Here is a 15,047-nt window from a genome sequence, read left to right on the forward strand (position 1 = left end):
CATCATCCACCCCGAGCTGCTGTGGAAGTACTTCTTGTCCACAACAGGAGTGGTGCCAGCAGAGACAGACATTAAACGGCTGAGTGTAAAAATGCCCCCTGTCTACATTCTCTGTGGTCAAGGATGGCTGCTGGCCGCCCTGTTGGTTTACTAAGTGGCCACAGGGGGGCAGTATAGCCCAAGGTTCTTAATAGCTTTGAAGGGCTTCCGATTGAATTTAATGTGAAAAAGGTGTTTAAGTGTGTGCTTTAAAAAACTAGTTAACCACTTTAAGAAAGGAGACAAATATAAGTTCCTGAAACATGACAGATTCACAGTGACACAGAACTTATTCTCAAAGTAGTAACAATATGGAGCCAAATATAAGTAAGACTTGTAAATATGCTTACAACAAATTAAGGAAAATGGAAAATGTGGCACAATTATGACATACATAATGTAAAATATTAAAGTTTGACAGTATTTTGGAAAAATACAAGCAAGACTTTTTTTTTTTTTTTGAGAGTTTAAAGGAGGGAAGAGCTTAAATTTATTTATTTATTTATTTATGGCTGTGTTGGGTCTTCGTTTCTGTGCGAGGGCTTTCTCCAGTTGTGGCAGGCGGGGGCCACTCTTCATTGCGGTGCGCGGGCCTCTCACTATCGCGGCCTCTCTTGTTGCGGAGCACAGGCTCCAGATGCGCAGGCTCAGTAATTGTGGCTCAACGGGCCCAGCTGCTCCGCAGCATGTGGGATCTTCCCAGACCAGGGATCGAACCCGTGTCCCCTGCATTGGCAGGCAGATTCTCAACCACTGCGCCACCAGGGAAGCCCCAAGCAAGACTTTTATAGTGAATTTTGTTTAATTGCAAAGGAGCTATGGAAATGCCTCTTTTTCCCTCTTCTGTCCACCCTCACCCCTGAGGGTTATAGGAGCTCTTCGCAAACCCTGAACTGTAGGTAAAAGATATGTTATCAGACTATAAGCCAGAGCAGTTAGGAAGTTCAGGACTTGTTCTCTGGCTCACATCTCACTTCAGTGGTGTCTGATGTCTTCATTAGAAGGATTAACATCTGAACGTTGATGTTCATCTTGGGGAATCTGTCCTTCCTTCAGATAGAAAGTAAATGACTTATTAATTTAATCAGTAGAAATGCCAGTTCGTCTTAGTTTAGTCATAGCTGCTTCTACTGAGAACCCTTGGAATATAGATGTCAACAGAATCCTAGTTTATGAATTTGCACATTATTGCTCCCTGCTAAGGACGTTTACCTTTTCTTTGACTTTCTCCATGGCACATACAAAACCCCCTCCTTGATGGGGCCTCTGAGTTGAGGCAGTGAATGGAGTCAGAACCTGCAGGCCATAACGAGTTCACACTTGTTTGTTGATCTAAGGGATGGGCAGAGAAGAGGTGGGCAGTGGAGGGGCCTGCAGAGCAAGGGGCATGGAGGATCCAGGCAAACGAGGAGTGAGCATGGGGTATGCACCCTGGAAAGGCTGCAGACACGTTGGGTAGCTTTTTCTTCATGTTAACATTGGATTCATTTTTTCAGAGGGAAAGAGGATAAGAAGTGCATGTGTATCAGCCATAAAAACTGACACTTTCCTGTCTCCCTATGGTAGCTGCCTTTGTCATATGGGGCAGGCCTCCCTTCTCCCTGGCCCTTCCCTCTGCTCTAACCCCAGCCCCCTTCCAGCCTTCCTTGGTTCATGCCTCCTTGTAGTCTATGAGACGGAAGGAAGTCTTTCAGGTCTTGTTAGGGAGAAGCTGTCATTGTCTGCTGCTCATTTCACAGACCTGCATGTAGGACGCTGGCCAACTCTAGAGTCCACTCTGGAAGGGGAGAGGACAGCAGGGGGAAAACCAGTGTGAATGTGCCCGGCCAGGTCACCTCCACATGGAGCACCTGTCCTCCTTGAGGGTGAGAGACACGTGCACAGAAGTTCACATGGGCACCGTTGCCATCGCTGAAATTACAGCCAAGTTTTGGGGAGAGATTTTAAATGAAAGAAAAGTAATCTTTACAGCCGCCAACCTCTTCCTCCTGCATTATGCATCTGTAACTCAAGACTACAGATAAATGACCAGGTTATGATATTCTATGTCTTCTTCATTTTCAAGCATAGACAGCTGGCATATGCTGAATCACACATTGATCTTCTTTTTAAAAAATATGTCAATTCTTTTGCTTGAGTAGTAGAATTAAATTTGAAATTTAAAAGTTTTCAGGGTCAGTTGTTCAGAATCACCACTCTGGGAAGTAGCATCTTTTTTTAAATTTTTTTTTTAAAGTTTTAGTAATTGTTTTTTTTTTTTTTTTCCCTTTTAATTAATTAATTAATTTATTTTTGGCTGTGTTAGGTCTTCATTTCTGTGCGAGGGCTTTCTCTAGTTGTGGCAAGCGGGGGCCACTCTTCATCGCGGTGCGCGGGCCTCTCACTGTCGCGGCCTCTCTTGTTGCGGAGCACAGGCTCCAGACGCGCAGGCTCAGTAGTTGTGGCTCACGGGCCCAGTTGCTCCGCGGCATGTGGGATCTTCCCAGACCAGGGCTCGAACCAGTGTCCCCTGCATTGGCAGGCAGATTCTCAACCACTGCGCCACCAGGAAAGCCCAAGTAGCATCTTTAAAAACAAATTATTCTGGCAATTTGACCCAGGGAGAGGGTCAACTTTTAAAAATAATTAGAAAAATAATTCTCAATATGTGTGTTTGTGTGTGTGTATGAAATTTTCCAAAACAGCTACACAAATTGCTCTCACAACTTTATGTGCTATTTTCTAAATGTAAACTTGGCTGAAAAAACAAGAATACAATCAGTTATTTTACAGGGTTTTTATTAGATACATATTTTCTTCTAAGCAGTTTGTAACTTTCTATATATGTAAGAATGTCATATACATGTATATGTATATGTGTATATATACATATATGTATGTTTATACGTATGTACACACACAAAGATATCAGAATGTTTGAATTGACTCATAGGCGAGGGTCATGTGTCATATATGCACTCTCAGCAACCTTAAGGGCAAAAGAAAAGGCCCTTCCAGTCACTTCCCATTGACAGCCACAACCCTCAAGATTCACATTTTAGAGCTGGAGAAAAATCAGTAGAACCTCTTATTTTGACACCTTAATCTCCTGAGGGATTCTCACTCCTTTACATTTTCCCACCTAATCTTTACAGCGATAGTCTTAGCTGCCCCTGAATTCAAAACAATCTTAGGCATACACAAAATAACATAAGTAGCAACTGCAAAAAAATTTTAGTTCTCCCTTTGAAATGAATAAGTCTCTTAGTGTTTGGATATGCTTTGTTTGGAGATGGTGTCTGGAAGATGTATCTAAAGCCTCCACACTCAGCCTGAAACGCAGAGGTTAGTAAATTGCACGTTTTGTGGCTTACGAAGCTTGAGGCAGCCTGTTTCCAAATGAGTGTGTCCTTCTTCCCTTTGTCTATTGATAGTTAAATCCGGAAAACCATAAATAGTGGTGAGCCTGGCAGGCAGAAACAGTCATTCAGGCTTCCTGCAGCTCTTGGGGACCTCTTTACTCAGTGCTTATAAAGCTCTGGGTTTTCATTAACTATGTAATCAGTCCTCACCTAGATGTCATATCTGACCTAAAAGTGTTCCTGGACTTCAGGCTTGTGCATTCGTAAATCTGGTGTTTCAAAGCCCCCTGGAGATGCCTCATGATTGAAGCCTGGATGGGACGGACTGCTCTGGGGGCAGGAGCAGTCAGTGATAGGCAGCCCAGGGTCTGTGTGCCTAGGGCTGTGTTCAGCTCACAGAACTGGACCCTTTCTCTTCCACCAACTCCTGTTTTGACCTAAACCTCCTCCTCCTCCTTGGTGTCTCTTTTAGGGCATCTCTGATGCTCGCGTGGAATCTAAGGGTTCACTCTGACTCTTCTCTGCTCCTCACCGCCAAGCCAAATCCGCCCCAACTATTGCTGACTCTCATCCTAAATGCTGTGAGAATGCACCCCTCCTTCCCATCTCCTGCGCCTCGACCTAAGTGGAGCCTCCTCACTCGATCAGATTGTTTTGGTCTCCTTGCCCTGAATGCTCACCTTTCCAGGCCATCCTTTGGCTGTGGAATGAGCCTTGTGCAACACTGGCAAGGGCTCCCTGCTCTGCTCTTGGACTTTGATGAGCAGCGCTGTCCAGGTTCCTCATGCTCTCACCTCATCCTTCCTCCCCTGGGGCTCCCCCAACCAGCGCACGTCTCCCCACAGCCAAGCTTTGCCAGTGCGGTCGGTGCCTGCAGCCTGGAGCTCATCTTCCCTCTCCACCAACAGACCATCCACCTCCAATCCCTTCTCTGCGAAGAAGCCTTCCCAGCTCTCAGCAGGCCACAGGGCTCCCCTGGTGTGAATGTCTGTGGAACTTATTAACCACACCTTGGAGGGGAGATCCCACATGGAAGTCGTCATTTCTTAACTGATCACGGCCATGTCTTTTCTCCCCATGGCAAAAGAAAGATCTATTTTAAGCACATTTGCAACCTGGATGTTGCCCTACACCGATAAACTGTACAATACTTTCCTCAGTTCATTTTGTTATTCCCGTTCAGGTAACCAAACTCAGGAATTAGCAATTCTCTGAGGATTTTTTTTTTTTTTTTTTTATATTGAACTTTTGCAGTGAAGGGAGAGTTTGCCAATAAATTGATGTATTTGGAGGGGAGGTGAGAAGGTTGCTATTTCATCACATGTTTTGATTTGGCTTTCTAGAACTGATGAGCTTGAAATATCTAATATACTTAGAGCTGATGCCAAATAAATGGATGAAACTTAGACCCTCTATGACAGTAACTTCCTCTTTAAAAGAACCGCTCCCGCCCCTAGTCTGCATATAAAAGCTGAGTCAGATCACAAGCCAGCAGAGATTTCCTGCTCGCCCGTGGATCGTGTATAAACAGAGCTCGCTCGCTCTGGAGCGTCTCCCTGGAAGACTGGACAGCCTTTGCAGAAGCATCTGGCGACGTGCTTTCGGAAGAACTGTGAGAGATAGCTTCGGAACTTCTCCCCGACGAAGGCGTAGATGATGGGGTTGATGCAGCAGTGTGTCATCCCCAGGGTCTCTGCCACCTGCATGGCTTGGTCCAGCCTATTAGAGTCACTGCAGTTATTCAGGCCAAAAAATTCCTGGAAGGTGCTCAGAAGAAGGACGATGTTGTAGGGAGCCCAGAAGAGAAAGTAGACAATCATGACGGCAAAGATGAGCCTCACGGCCTTGTGCCTCTTCTTCTCGTTGCGACACCGAAGCAGGGTTTTTAGGATTCCCGAGTAGCAGACGATCATGACAAGCAGTGGCAGCACCAGGCCCAAGATGACTATCTTTAAAGTTTGGAAATTCTTCCAGAAATGATACTGACTGGATGGAAAATGAGGGCTGCATGTATAACGAGAACCCTCTTTTTGGGATTTGGTAAAGATGGTTCCTGGGAGAGAGGCGAACACAGCCACCACCCAGGTGACCCCACTTGTCACCACCCCAAAGGTGACTGTCCTGGCTTTCAAAGCAAACACAGCATGGACGATAGCCAGGTACCTATCAATTGTCAAGAGAATGATGAAGAAGATTCCAGAGAAAAAGCCAATGAAATAGAACCCCGTGAAAAACTGGCACATTGTATTTCCAAAGTCCCACTGGCCTGCAGCATAGTGAGCCCAGAACGGGATGGTGATGATGAAAAGCAGGTCAGAGATGGCCAAGTTGAGCAGGTAGATGTCAGTCATGCTCTTCAGCTTTTTGCAGTTGATCAGGATGAGGACGACCAGAATGTTACCCACAAAACCAAAGATGAACACCAGCGAGTAGAGCAGGGGCAGGAGCTGGGCTGCAGTTTGTCTCACGTTGACTTTTTGGCAGGGCTCTGACATCCCATAGTCAGTGTCGTAGAGGGGACTTGATGTTTGATAATCCATTTTGCTCGACTCTGTGAATAAAGAAGAGATCTTTTATAAAGTCCTGGAATGTCCTTAACAGTCCGTCATGAATGCAAACTATCTTAAACACCAATAGATTTTAAAAGTTGATACCTAGATTTCTACATTTAACTGAAGTCCCTTTTTTGGTCAAACAGTGAACTTCTGTAGTAAGGGATGTTTGTTGCCTGCTTCTCTGCTTACTAGATGGAGAGCATCATCTCACCAAATAAAATCTGATGTTGCATAGCCACGTGGAGTGAATGAAGCTGTGATAACAATGTCCAGAAACCGGGTCAGGCACCGTCCGACACTGTCTTACAATCTGTTCTGAAGCTGCCATTCCCAGGAGTTGGCTTACACACAGCATCATTACGAGCGTGCTGGTGGTAATGAACAGTTCCGCGCTCTGCCTGCCAAACACTGTTCCAAGCTTCACTTCCATTCATTCAGTTAATCCTCAAGGTGACCCAGTGAGGCAGGTCAGGTTATTGTCCCTGTTTTGCAAATAAGGACCTCAGAGCACAGAGAAGTTGAGTAACTTCGCCAAAGGCACACAGTGAGGAAGCAACTAATTTTGAGCGCAGGCAGCCTGTACTCTTATCCGTCGTGGTCCCCTCTCTTTCACTCTTTGGTGAGAGAACTAAAAACAGGACTGTCAGCCTGGCGCCTCAGTGTAGTCAAAATGAAACAGGCTGATGCCCGAGTCCCCTGAGAAGGTCATAGGAACCAGCAGCCAGTTGTGAAATCCAGACTGCCATTCTCACATTTTCTCTGAAGTTTGTGTTTGTAGTTTCTGAGCTGCTATTATTAAGAGCTCCCACACATACATAAGAAACGGCCAAGTGGACAGTGTTTCATCTCCCATCATACATCCTGGGTTAGCTCAGTCCCTTCACAACCCACTGACTTGCCTGGTCTATTTAAGTTCCACTGCTTGATTGAGAGTTTTCTCTAATTAGTCCTTGTGAGTCTCAAGCTCCTGGTACCTCAGTTTAGGCAGCTGAGAGAAGCACACAGAAAATCTCACCTTTAAATTCTGAGCCAGAAAAAGAATCATACACTGAATATGCCGTGAAACTTCATTTGATATTTGTAACTTGCTATTAATTTGGACAATTTTCAGGCTTCCTTCTTTTCTTGGCCAAAAAAAAAAAAAAGAACAAGACTTAGACGCAGCTTCTGGTTAGGCATATATTCAGAGGGTGTCCTGATGAGGTTTTAGTTCTCCTTACCAGAAGATAGTCTCTGTCAAGGTTTTGGCCGATAATCATCATCTCTCTGGAAAACCTTTCTTATGAAAGGTGAGGGCTTTTTAAAATAATATTGCTCCCTTTGAAGTCTTTCATTCATAATCATGTTTTGTATCTTTGATGTTATCACAGTCTGAAACCATTCTGAATTCTAACTTTTTACTTAAAGATAATATTTTAAGATAGTTCAGTGAGCACCTGGTGTTTTTCTGATATCTTCCATGGTTTCCTGCAAAGGCTTTTACTCATCACACAAGCTGAGCTAAGTAATAGGCAAAGTGACTGAGAGGTGACTTACCGGGAGAGATTCTCGCAGGGGGACAGATGTCTCAGTTCCTCTGACCAGCTGAGCTGTGCAAATCAAACACACAGACAGCATAAAAGTAGGAAATGCACAGTTTCTTCTGAATTGGGGGCGGAGTTTTAATGAATAAGTATGGGGCAGTGCAGAAAATCATCAGAGAACAGTCCTTTTTTCTAAAAAAAAGAAAAATTGAGCTTGCAATAGACTAGAAAATAGATAGCTGGTCTGAAAGCTTATTCATGGGCTTCCCTGATTACACAGTTTCTTTTTGGTTCTCAGTTCATCCAACCACACAGTCTGTTAGAAAACAGAAAGAATTGAAGGGTAATAGAACTAGAAGAACATTCATGTCCATCTAGTCAAAAGCCCTTATTTTACTGAAAGAAACTGCTGTCCAAGAAGCAGATGATTAGGAGGGCTTAAGACTGCAGGGCTTGTCAATGGGGAGGCTCAAAGGGTGAGAGATTCTGACCCCCTTGCCATTTGTCTTCCATGAAAGCCAGCTGAAACCAACTTTGAAGTGAAGGGAACATCTCACCTTAACCCCGTGCTCCCCTTTATCTGCTCTCCCCTCACCCCCCTTGCCTACCACAACTCACACACATATGCTCACCACCCGATACTGTTTTCCTCTGCAGACTAAAATAACTGGTTGCTTAAGGGTTTTTACTATACCTTCACCTGTGAGCTAAACATGTTGCCCATCTTTCTCCAGATCAAGCGTCTTGGGAGCATGTCATTATGAATTTTCACTCTCCCTATTCACTGTTTTGCAGCCCTCCAAGCCAGCAGGCATTTGTGAATGCCTGTATTCTGCCAGGGATGTAGGCAGCAGAGTTCCTCACTCCAAGGATACAGTCTATCTGGAATTTCTGTGAGGGTTTTTCAACACGAAACAGGCAACAAATGGCAGAAGAATAGGGTCAAGTTCAAGATTCTATTTCAATATTATATGCAGTCACCCCAGGCTTCCTTGGTGGTTGGTTACTTATCTATAAACCTTAATTGTAGACCACAAAACCAAGAACATAGTGGAGAGCCAGCCCCGAGCCACAGGAGTGCCCTCTGGGGGCTTCTGTTTCCTCCGCCACAGAATAAGAAGCACTGGCTTGTGATCTGAGGAGACCCCAAACCTGTGGAAGTGGCCTCTACAGTCAGGTTGCCTGAGCTCGAAGCCTCGCCCTACCCTCCGCTTTCTTATCTGTGGAGTGGGCTGAATAATGGTAGTTGCTTCATGGGTTTGTTGGGAGGATTACATGAGGCATCCATGTCCAGAATTTAGCACATAATATACACTCAATAAACATCAGACTCTTAGTTACTCATTCAGTGATCCTTTCTTAGAGAGATTTATTATATAAAATTCTAAAAAAATTGGTTCCCTGTGGGGTCCTTGTCTAGAGCATATTAGTATCAGCAAAATAGAAGCTGAAAGGGAGAAGCTAATGGCTGGTGCTTACAGAATGGAAGGATATGACTGGTGGGAAAAGCCAGAAAAGCACAGAAGGACCCAGCAACTGGTAATCACAACCAGGACAGTGAGTTACGAAGAAGATGTTCAAGTTCATACAAGAGGCAGCAATTGAGAACTGGACTCTAGTCATGAGGCTGGACTTAACAGCCAGCTTCACTCTTTACTACTTGATTTGTACAAGTTACTGAAACTCTCCAGGCCTTAGTTTTCTTACCTGTAAAAAGGGGGGAAAAAAGCCCCAAACACAAACCTACTCGACAGATCTGTGGTTGAGATCAAACGACAGAACGAGTTGTAGAGCCTTTTGTAGGTACCGGCTCTCTGTGGGCTAGTTAAGCAGCGACGTACAAAGTATGCTTGAGAAAGCGTTCACAAAATGTGTAGCAGATAAATTAATACAGAATTTCACAGGAAATGGGGAATATAGTTTTGGCTGGTTGAAGAGAAGCCTTATGTTCACTGGTAATACACTGGGTAGAACTCTCAGATGCTGCCAGACAAATGTTGCTTTTCTGTGTGTGGTATTGGTTGCTTTGTATTGTATTGATACTTCACCATGTGGAGCTGGGGCTTTGCCCTGTGTTCTGTGGGTCTTGTCATCGGGATGGCTGTGGAGTTGAGGGCACGCTCATCCCCAGAGGGCAGCGTGGAGTAGTGGAGCAGGCTCGAAGTTGCCCATACTGTGCTGCTGACTCGCTGTGTGCCCTTGGCAAGATACTTCCCCTCTCTGAGCTTCTAGTTCCCCGTTCTGTGAAATGATGTGCTAGACTTGGGGGCCCCAAGGGACCTCTCCCCTTAAATACAAAATGACTCCATGGCCGAGTTGGTTTGGAAAATACCACATTTGGGCAATACAGGGTGAGGATTCACAGGCTGAAACAAGGAAGTACAGCTTAGCAGGGTGTGTGACCCCCTTTTAGGGGGACATTCAGGTCACCTCTTGGGGTAGGGGTTCATCCCAGGGATGCACAAGGAAGGGAGGACCCATGGGAACGTCTTCAGCATTTAATCAGTGAAACATTGCTCTGGATACAATAGCAACAGTAAACCAGCAGTTTATCATGCTGTGACTTAGTTTTGCCATCTCCGCTTCTTTTTTTACCTTGGCCCTCCCAGTTTCCCAGTTTGCAGGGCTCTGGTTCTGTTATGTATGGCCTTCAGACTCTCCATGAGAAATGATCTTCTGACTGGTTTGCTACTCTGGACTTGATGCCCAGCCCTCCTTGTGGGGTGCTGGCCAGGCTTCCAGTAGCTGCTCCACTTTCAGTCATTACACCCGAGTTCCGAGGGCTGCTTCTCTCTCTGGACTCAGAGCTTCACCCACAAGATGGGGAGGACATTGAATCTCTTCCTTGGGTTCAAAGGGCCAACTGCATGAGCTCAATGAGCTGAAACCCTGCCACACAGCAGCTCACACGAACAGACAGGGCCTCACGCTGACTCCAGGTCAATGTCAACAGTGAGATGGACTGAAAAAATAGCAAATGAACCCTTTCGTTTTTAAAACAGGTGTCTAATTCTAAAACCAACACATGCTTATTGTATCAAGTTAGGAAAAACAGAAAAATAGGAAGTACGGAAAAAATTAGACATTCTCACAATCTCAAAACAGTCCCTCTTAACACATGATGTGTTTTAATCCACACCTTTTCCCATGCATACTTTCTGATTAATTGTTCTCACACACATTCCAATTCTTTATGCTGCTTTTTTTTTTTTTTGCTAAAGATTACAGTATAGGCATGTCCTCATATTATTAAAAATTCTTTATAAATGCAGCTCTTTAATTGATATTTTTATTGAGGTATAACTTACGTGCAGCAAAGGGCACTAGACCTAGGTGTACATCTTGGTGCAGTTTTGATACGCATACACCCTGTAGCCAGATGATAGCGAGTAGCCTTGTCACCCCAGAAAGTGCCCTTGTACCCCACCCAGAGGCAGGGGCCACTCTGACTTCTGTGCATGGATTAGATGTGCCTCTTCTTTAACTTCATATAAATGGCATCACAGACTCTGTCCTCTTTCTGGTTTCTTTCGTTCAACAGAATGCAGTAACTATATGTGACAGAGCTCTGTTAATAGATGGTTGAGCCCTTTCCCTGGTTCACTCACATGGACAGCATGTTTTGAGTGTCGCTGTCAGTGCTCTGGTATCTCCACCAAGGAGGAAGCTCCCAGTGTCCCCAGAGCCCCCTTCACCAGGAGAGCCAGAGAATCCCCACGGTCCTCGAAGAAGTAGGAAGAATCCCTCCCCCCCCCCCCCGCAACCAGTGTTACATTTTGCACTCATGTGCCTCAGCAGTGATGCTGGGGTCCCATGACTCCCAGCGCCCCTTCACCTTCTACCCCAGACACCCTTCGTGGTGAGCGGGGCTGGGAGGCCACCATGCTGTTCTCTCCACTCCCACTGTGTCTGTTCACTAGACCCTCCCCAGTATGGCCCCTTTTCCCAGCCCATGCACCACATCCCCCTCACCCTGTGCACATCATCAAACCAAGTAGACACTTACAGGCTGTCCACCTCATCGCTTTATTAGATATGTCCAGACCTGGTGGAAACCCCTTAACTCTGCTGGGACGTCTGCTCTATGCATTTTGGGTATTTCTTTCAGATCACTGCCCAGACATGGCGCTGATGTAACCTTATGTGCAGTAACAGAAGTCTAAGACGCTGATTAAGGTGTATACTAGACCCGCTGTGGTCTTCAGTGGGTCAGGTCACACCTGCAGCTATGTGTTCAGCTCTCTACATAACAGGATATGTGGGACTTTTCCTGTTGTCCCAGAGCTGGCAACTATGGCCTGAGGCTGAGGGCAAAGAGGTGTTAAGTACCCGGCAGTTCTACAAAAAAACCACTGACACCTAGGATCACACACCTCCCCCAGGGCTTACTAAGAGTGACAGAATCAGCCCTGTGCCCCTAGTCACCATGACAACCCTTCTCACCCCATCCTGTGTAAGGAGACAAGTTTGGGCAGGAGAGGGTTATAGAAGTGGGTGGGGTTGATGGGAAGGAGGGTGGGGTTCCTCTCCCCAAAGCCAAAGGAGGGGCCTCTGAAAGAACCATGTGAGGAATGGGGGCTTGCAGGAAGGGGAGGCCAGTGCCTCATTCCTGAGTGGGGCATCCACTGGGCAGCAAACCAGCTGAGCAGGGAAGAGGAGATTGGAGACAGGTGATGGTGGAGATGGTGTGGCCATGAGGCAGCAAGGATATCCCAAGGATGTCAAGTTATAAACATGGCGCTAGACAGGTGGCGTCTGGAGGAATTTCCAATCTCAGTCACTCACCACACCCAGGGCCAGCCTTCCCCTGAATTCATGGGCTGCCTTGTAGAGGTCAGCTCACCAGCCCAGACACCTCTTCGCTCGTGTTGCGTTTCCTCTTGGCAGCCCTCGGTGGCCTTTGCTGCTGGCTAATCTCACCTGAGGCCATTTCAGTTTGTCAGGGAAATTTTAAACTTTTTTTTTTTTTTTAATATTGATTTGGTTGCATCAGGTCTTAGTTGCAGCAGGCGGGCTCCTTAGTTGCAGCTCGAGGGCTCCTTAGTTGCGGCTCGCAGGCTCCTTAGTTGGGCATGCAAACTCTTAGTTGTGGCATGCATGTGAGATCTAGTCCCTGGACCAGGGATTGAACCCAGGCCCGCTGCATTGGGAGCGCGGAGTCTTAACCACTGTGCCACCAGGGAATTCCCAGGGAAATTTTAATAATGAGAAAAAGCGAAAGTGGAAAGATAGGGTCTTGATGGCTTACTCCCAGGAGGCTGCAGGGCCTCTCTGAAAAAGTGCTCAAACTGCCCCAGTTGCCACAGATCGAAGAGGATGGCATGGGGTGGACTGTGTCAAGCCCCAGCTCCACCAAAAGTCTTAAGATACCCATCCCCTGGAATGATCATCTTTCCTGACATCTGCTTAACTCAGCCCACTTCGAACATTCTCCCTAGAATAAGGTTTCTTCCACTGCTAGATATGGAGATGGTTGGCAGCTTTCAAGTGGCAGTTTCTTTGGTGGCAGTAAGATCCTACTGTAGCTATTATAACTGTGATGCAGGACTGTCAACGGGTTAGTCACCTTCTCCTCGGGGCTCTCAACAAACTTCACGTGCACCTCTGTTTCTGTGCTTTGCACACTGCATTGTGATTATTAATACTCTGTTCTCCCCCGCGCCTCCCCATCAGCCATCCCTGGACTAGGAGGTCTAAGGGCATGGGAATAACATATCCGTCGTTATGAACCTGCGTCAGTCTGGCACACGGTAGATCCTCAGGTGTGCTTGTCACATTGAATTCCATGATAGAAAAACAAATAGACACTTTTCCAAATTTTACTTCTGAGGGCACCAGCTGCCGTACGCATCCGTTACCTTTTCCGCTTCTTAGCAGGCAACCCCCACGAGTCAGGGGCGTACCACAGCGAACATGGACCTCTTACTGCTGTGACATGGGGCCGCAGGGATGGCCGGGGCCCTGGCTCTGGCGCCACTGTGTGGCCGGGGCCCTGGCTCTGCTCTCTGTGTCTTCTGGCTCACTCAACCAGGCACCTGGGCTGAACTTGTGTTCTGGGACGGGCCTTCCTGTGGCTGAGCAGGGAGAGCCAGGGGCTCCACCCAGTCACTCGACACTGTCAGTTCTGCTCACTTTCTATTGGCTGAGCCGGCTGTGGCTTGGTGGGTGGGTGGGGGGGGTCCCTCTTGTAGGCCGTGCTGCAAGTCACACGGCAAGGACTGGCATGTGTAATGACGGGGGGTGGGGGTGGGGGGGGAGGGAGTGAAAAGCTGTGAACCGTAAGACTGTCGCACCACAGCATAACAAAGCAGGCAGTTTAAATACTTTTTTATTGTGGTAGGAATACAGTATGAGATTTACCCTTTTAACAGATCTTTAAGTGTACAATACAGTATTGTAGGCACATTGTTGTAAAACAGATATTTAGAACTTATTCATCCTGTATAACTGAAATTCTATGCATGTTGATAAATGGATAAAGAAAATGTGGTTAGTACATCTAAGGAATCTTATTTCGCCTTAAAAAAGAGGGAAATCCTGCAATATGCAACAACATGGATGTACCTGGAGGACAGGATGCTAAGTGAAATAAGTCAATCACAGAAAGATAAGAACTGCATAATTCCACTTATATGAGGAATCTAAAATCATCAAACTCATAGATGGAAAGAATAGAATGGTGGTTGTCACAGTTTTGGGAGAAGAAGGACAGGGTAGTTGGCAATCAGACAGTTTTTCTTTTAAAACAATATAGTTAGAGTATTGATTCATTTTCCAAGTCACAGTTTTTAAAAACAATATTTATGTTTCATCATCATCAAAACAAAATTTAATGCATTCACTAGGATAATATAAATATCTGCAGGTGAAGCAACCCCCCTCCCCGCCCCTGGCAACACACACACATCTTTCTGAAACCTTCTTTAGCCATGAGGCAAGAAAGTAAAACCTTAGTAACTTCCAGCTCCCCAGTTGCCAGGTTCCAGGAGCCTTGTGTTTCTTGCCTGCATCAGATAGGAAATGCGCTAACATATATTTGTATTCTTAACTCAGCTCGGCCAAGAAGAAAATCTTTGCTTATTTAAGTCAGCTTCTCCAATTCCTCTCCTTTACAAATAGGATTTAAAAGCTTTGATTAGGAGTCAGCTTGAATTAGAAGTTCCCACCGGCCAAGGAGGGGACCGTTTGAGCATCAATAAGGACACCGGCAAAGAATGAAGCATTCAAATAGGATTAAATCCACGACTTCCTAGACTTCCTAATGAGGCAAAAAAGATTTTTGGTAGCAAGTCAGAGAGAATAAAGACACAGTTGAGATGACAGTTGTGGAGTGTGTACTGTGATCCGACTGAGATTATTTAGATGCTACATCACCGTAAGCTAGTAAATCCACAGATCAGAGACCTCCAGCTCCCTAATCAACATTTATTTATGAACCGGTGGTCTCCCAAACATACCACGTGCTCCACCAACACCAGAATTGTCTCTATGACTAATACAGTATTTTTAGGCATGGCATAATAGTAACTCTTAAAATGATACTTTACCACAATTGCAAGTTGCAGTTTTCAGCTTTTATTTAATTTTTA

General features: G+C 45.8%; 1 protein-coding gene across 1 annotated transcript; it reads right to left on the bottom strand.

Moving 5' to 3' along the window:
* Window positions 1–532: 532 nt before the first annotated feature.
* On the bottom strand, window positions 533–13,592 carry CCR5 (C-C motif chemokine receptor 5). Its single transcript, XM_082347443.1, has 2 exons — window positions 7,472–13,592; window positions 533–5,931 (listed from the first exon to the last, which is right to left on the bottom strand). Exon 2 carries the CDS (start codon window positions 5,918–5,920, stop codon window positions 4,862–4,864), a length of 1,059 nt encoding a protein of 352 aa, XP_082203569.1. The 5' UTR covers window positions 5,921–5,931; window positions 7,472–13,592; the 3' UTR covers window positions 533–4,861.
* Between the last annotated feature and the right edge of the window lie 1,455 nt (window positions 13,593–15,047).

This window comes from Balaenoptera borealis, assembly GCF_965194805.1.
Source record: "Balaenoptera borealis genome assembly, chromosome: 12".
Lineage (NCBI taxonomy): Eukaryota > Metazoa > Chordata > Mammalia > Artiodactyla > Balaenopteridae > Balaenoptera > Balaenoptera borealis.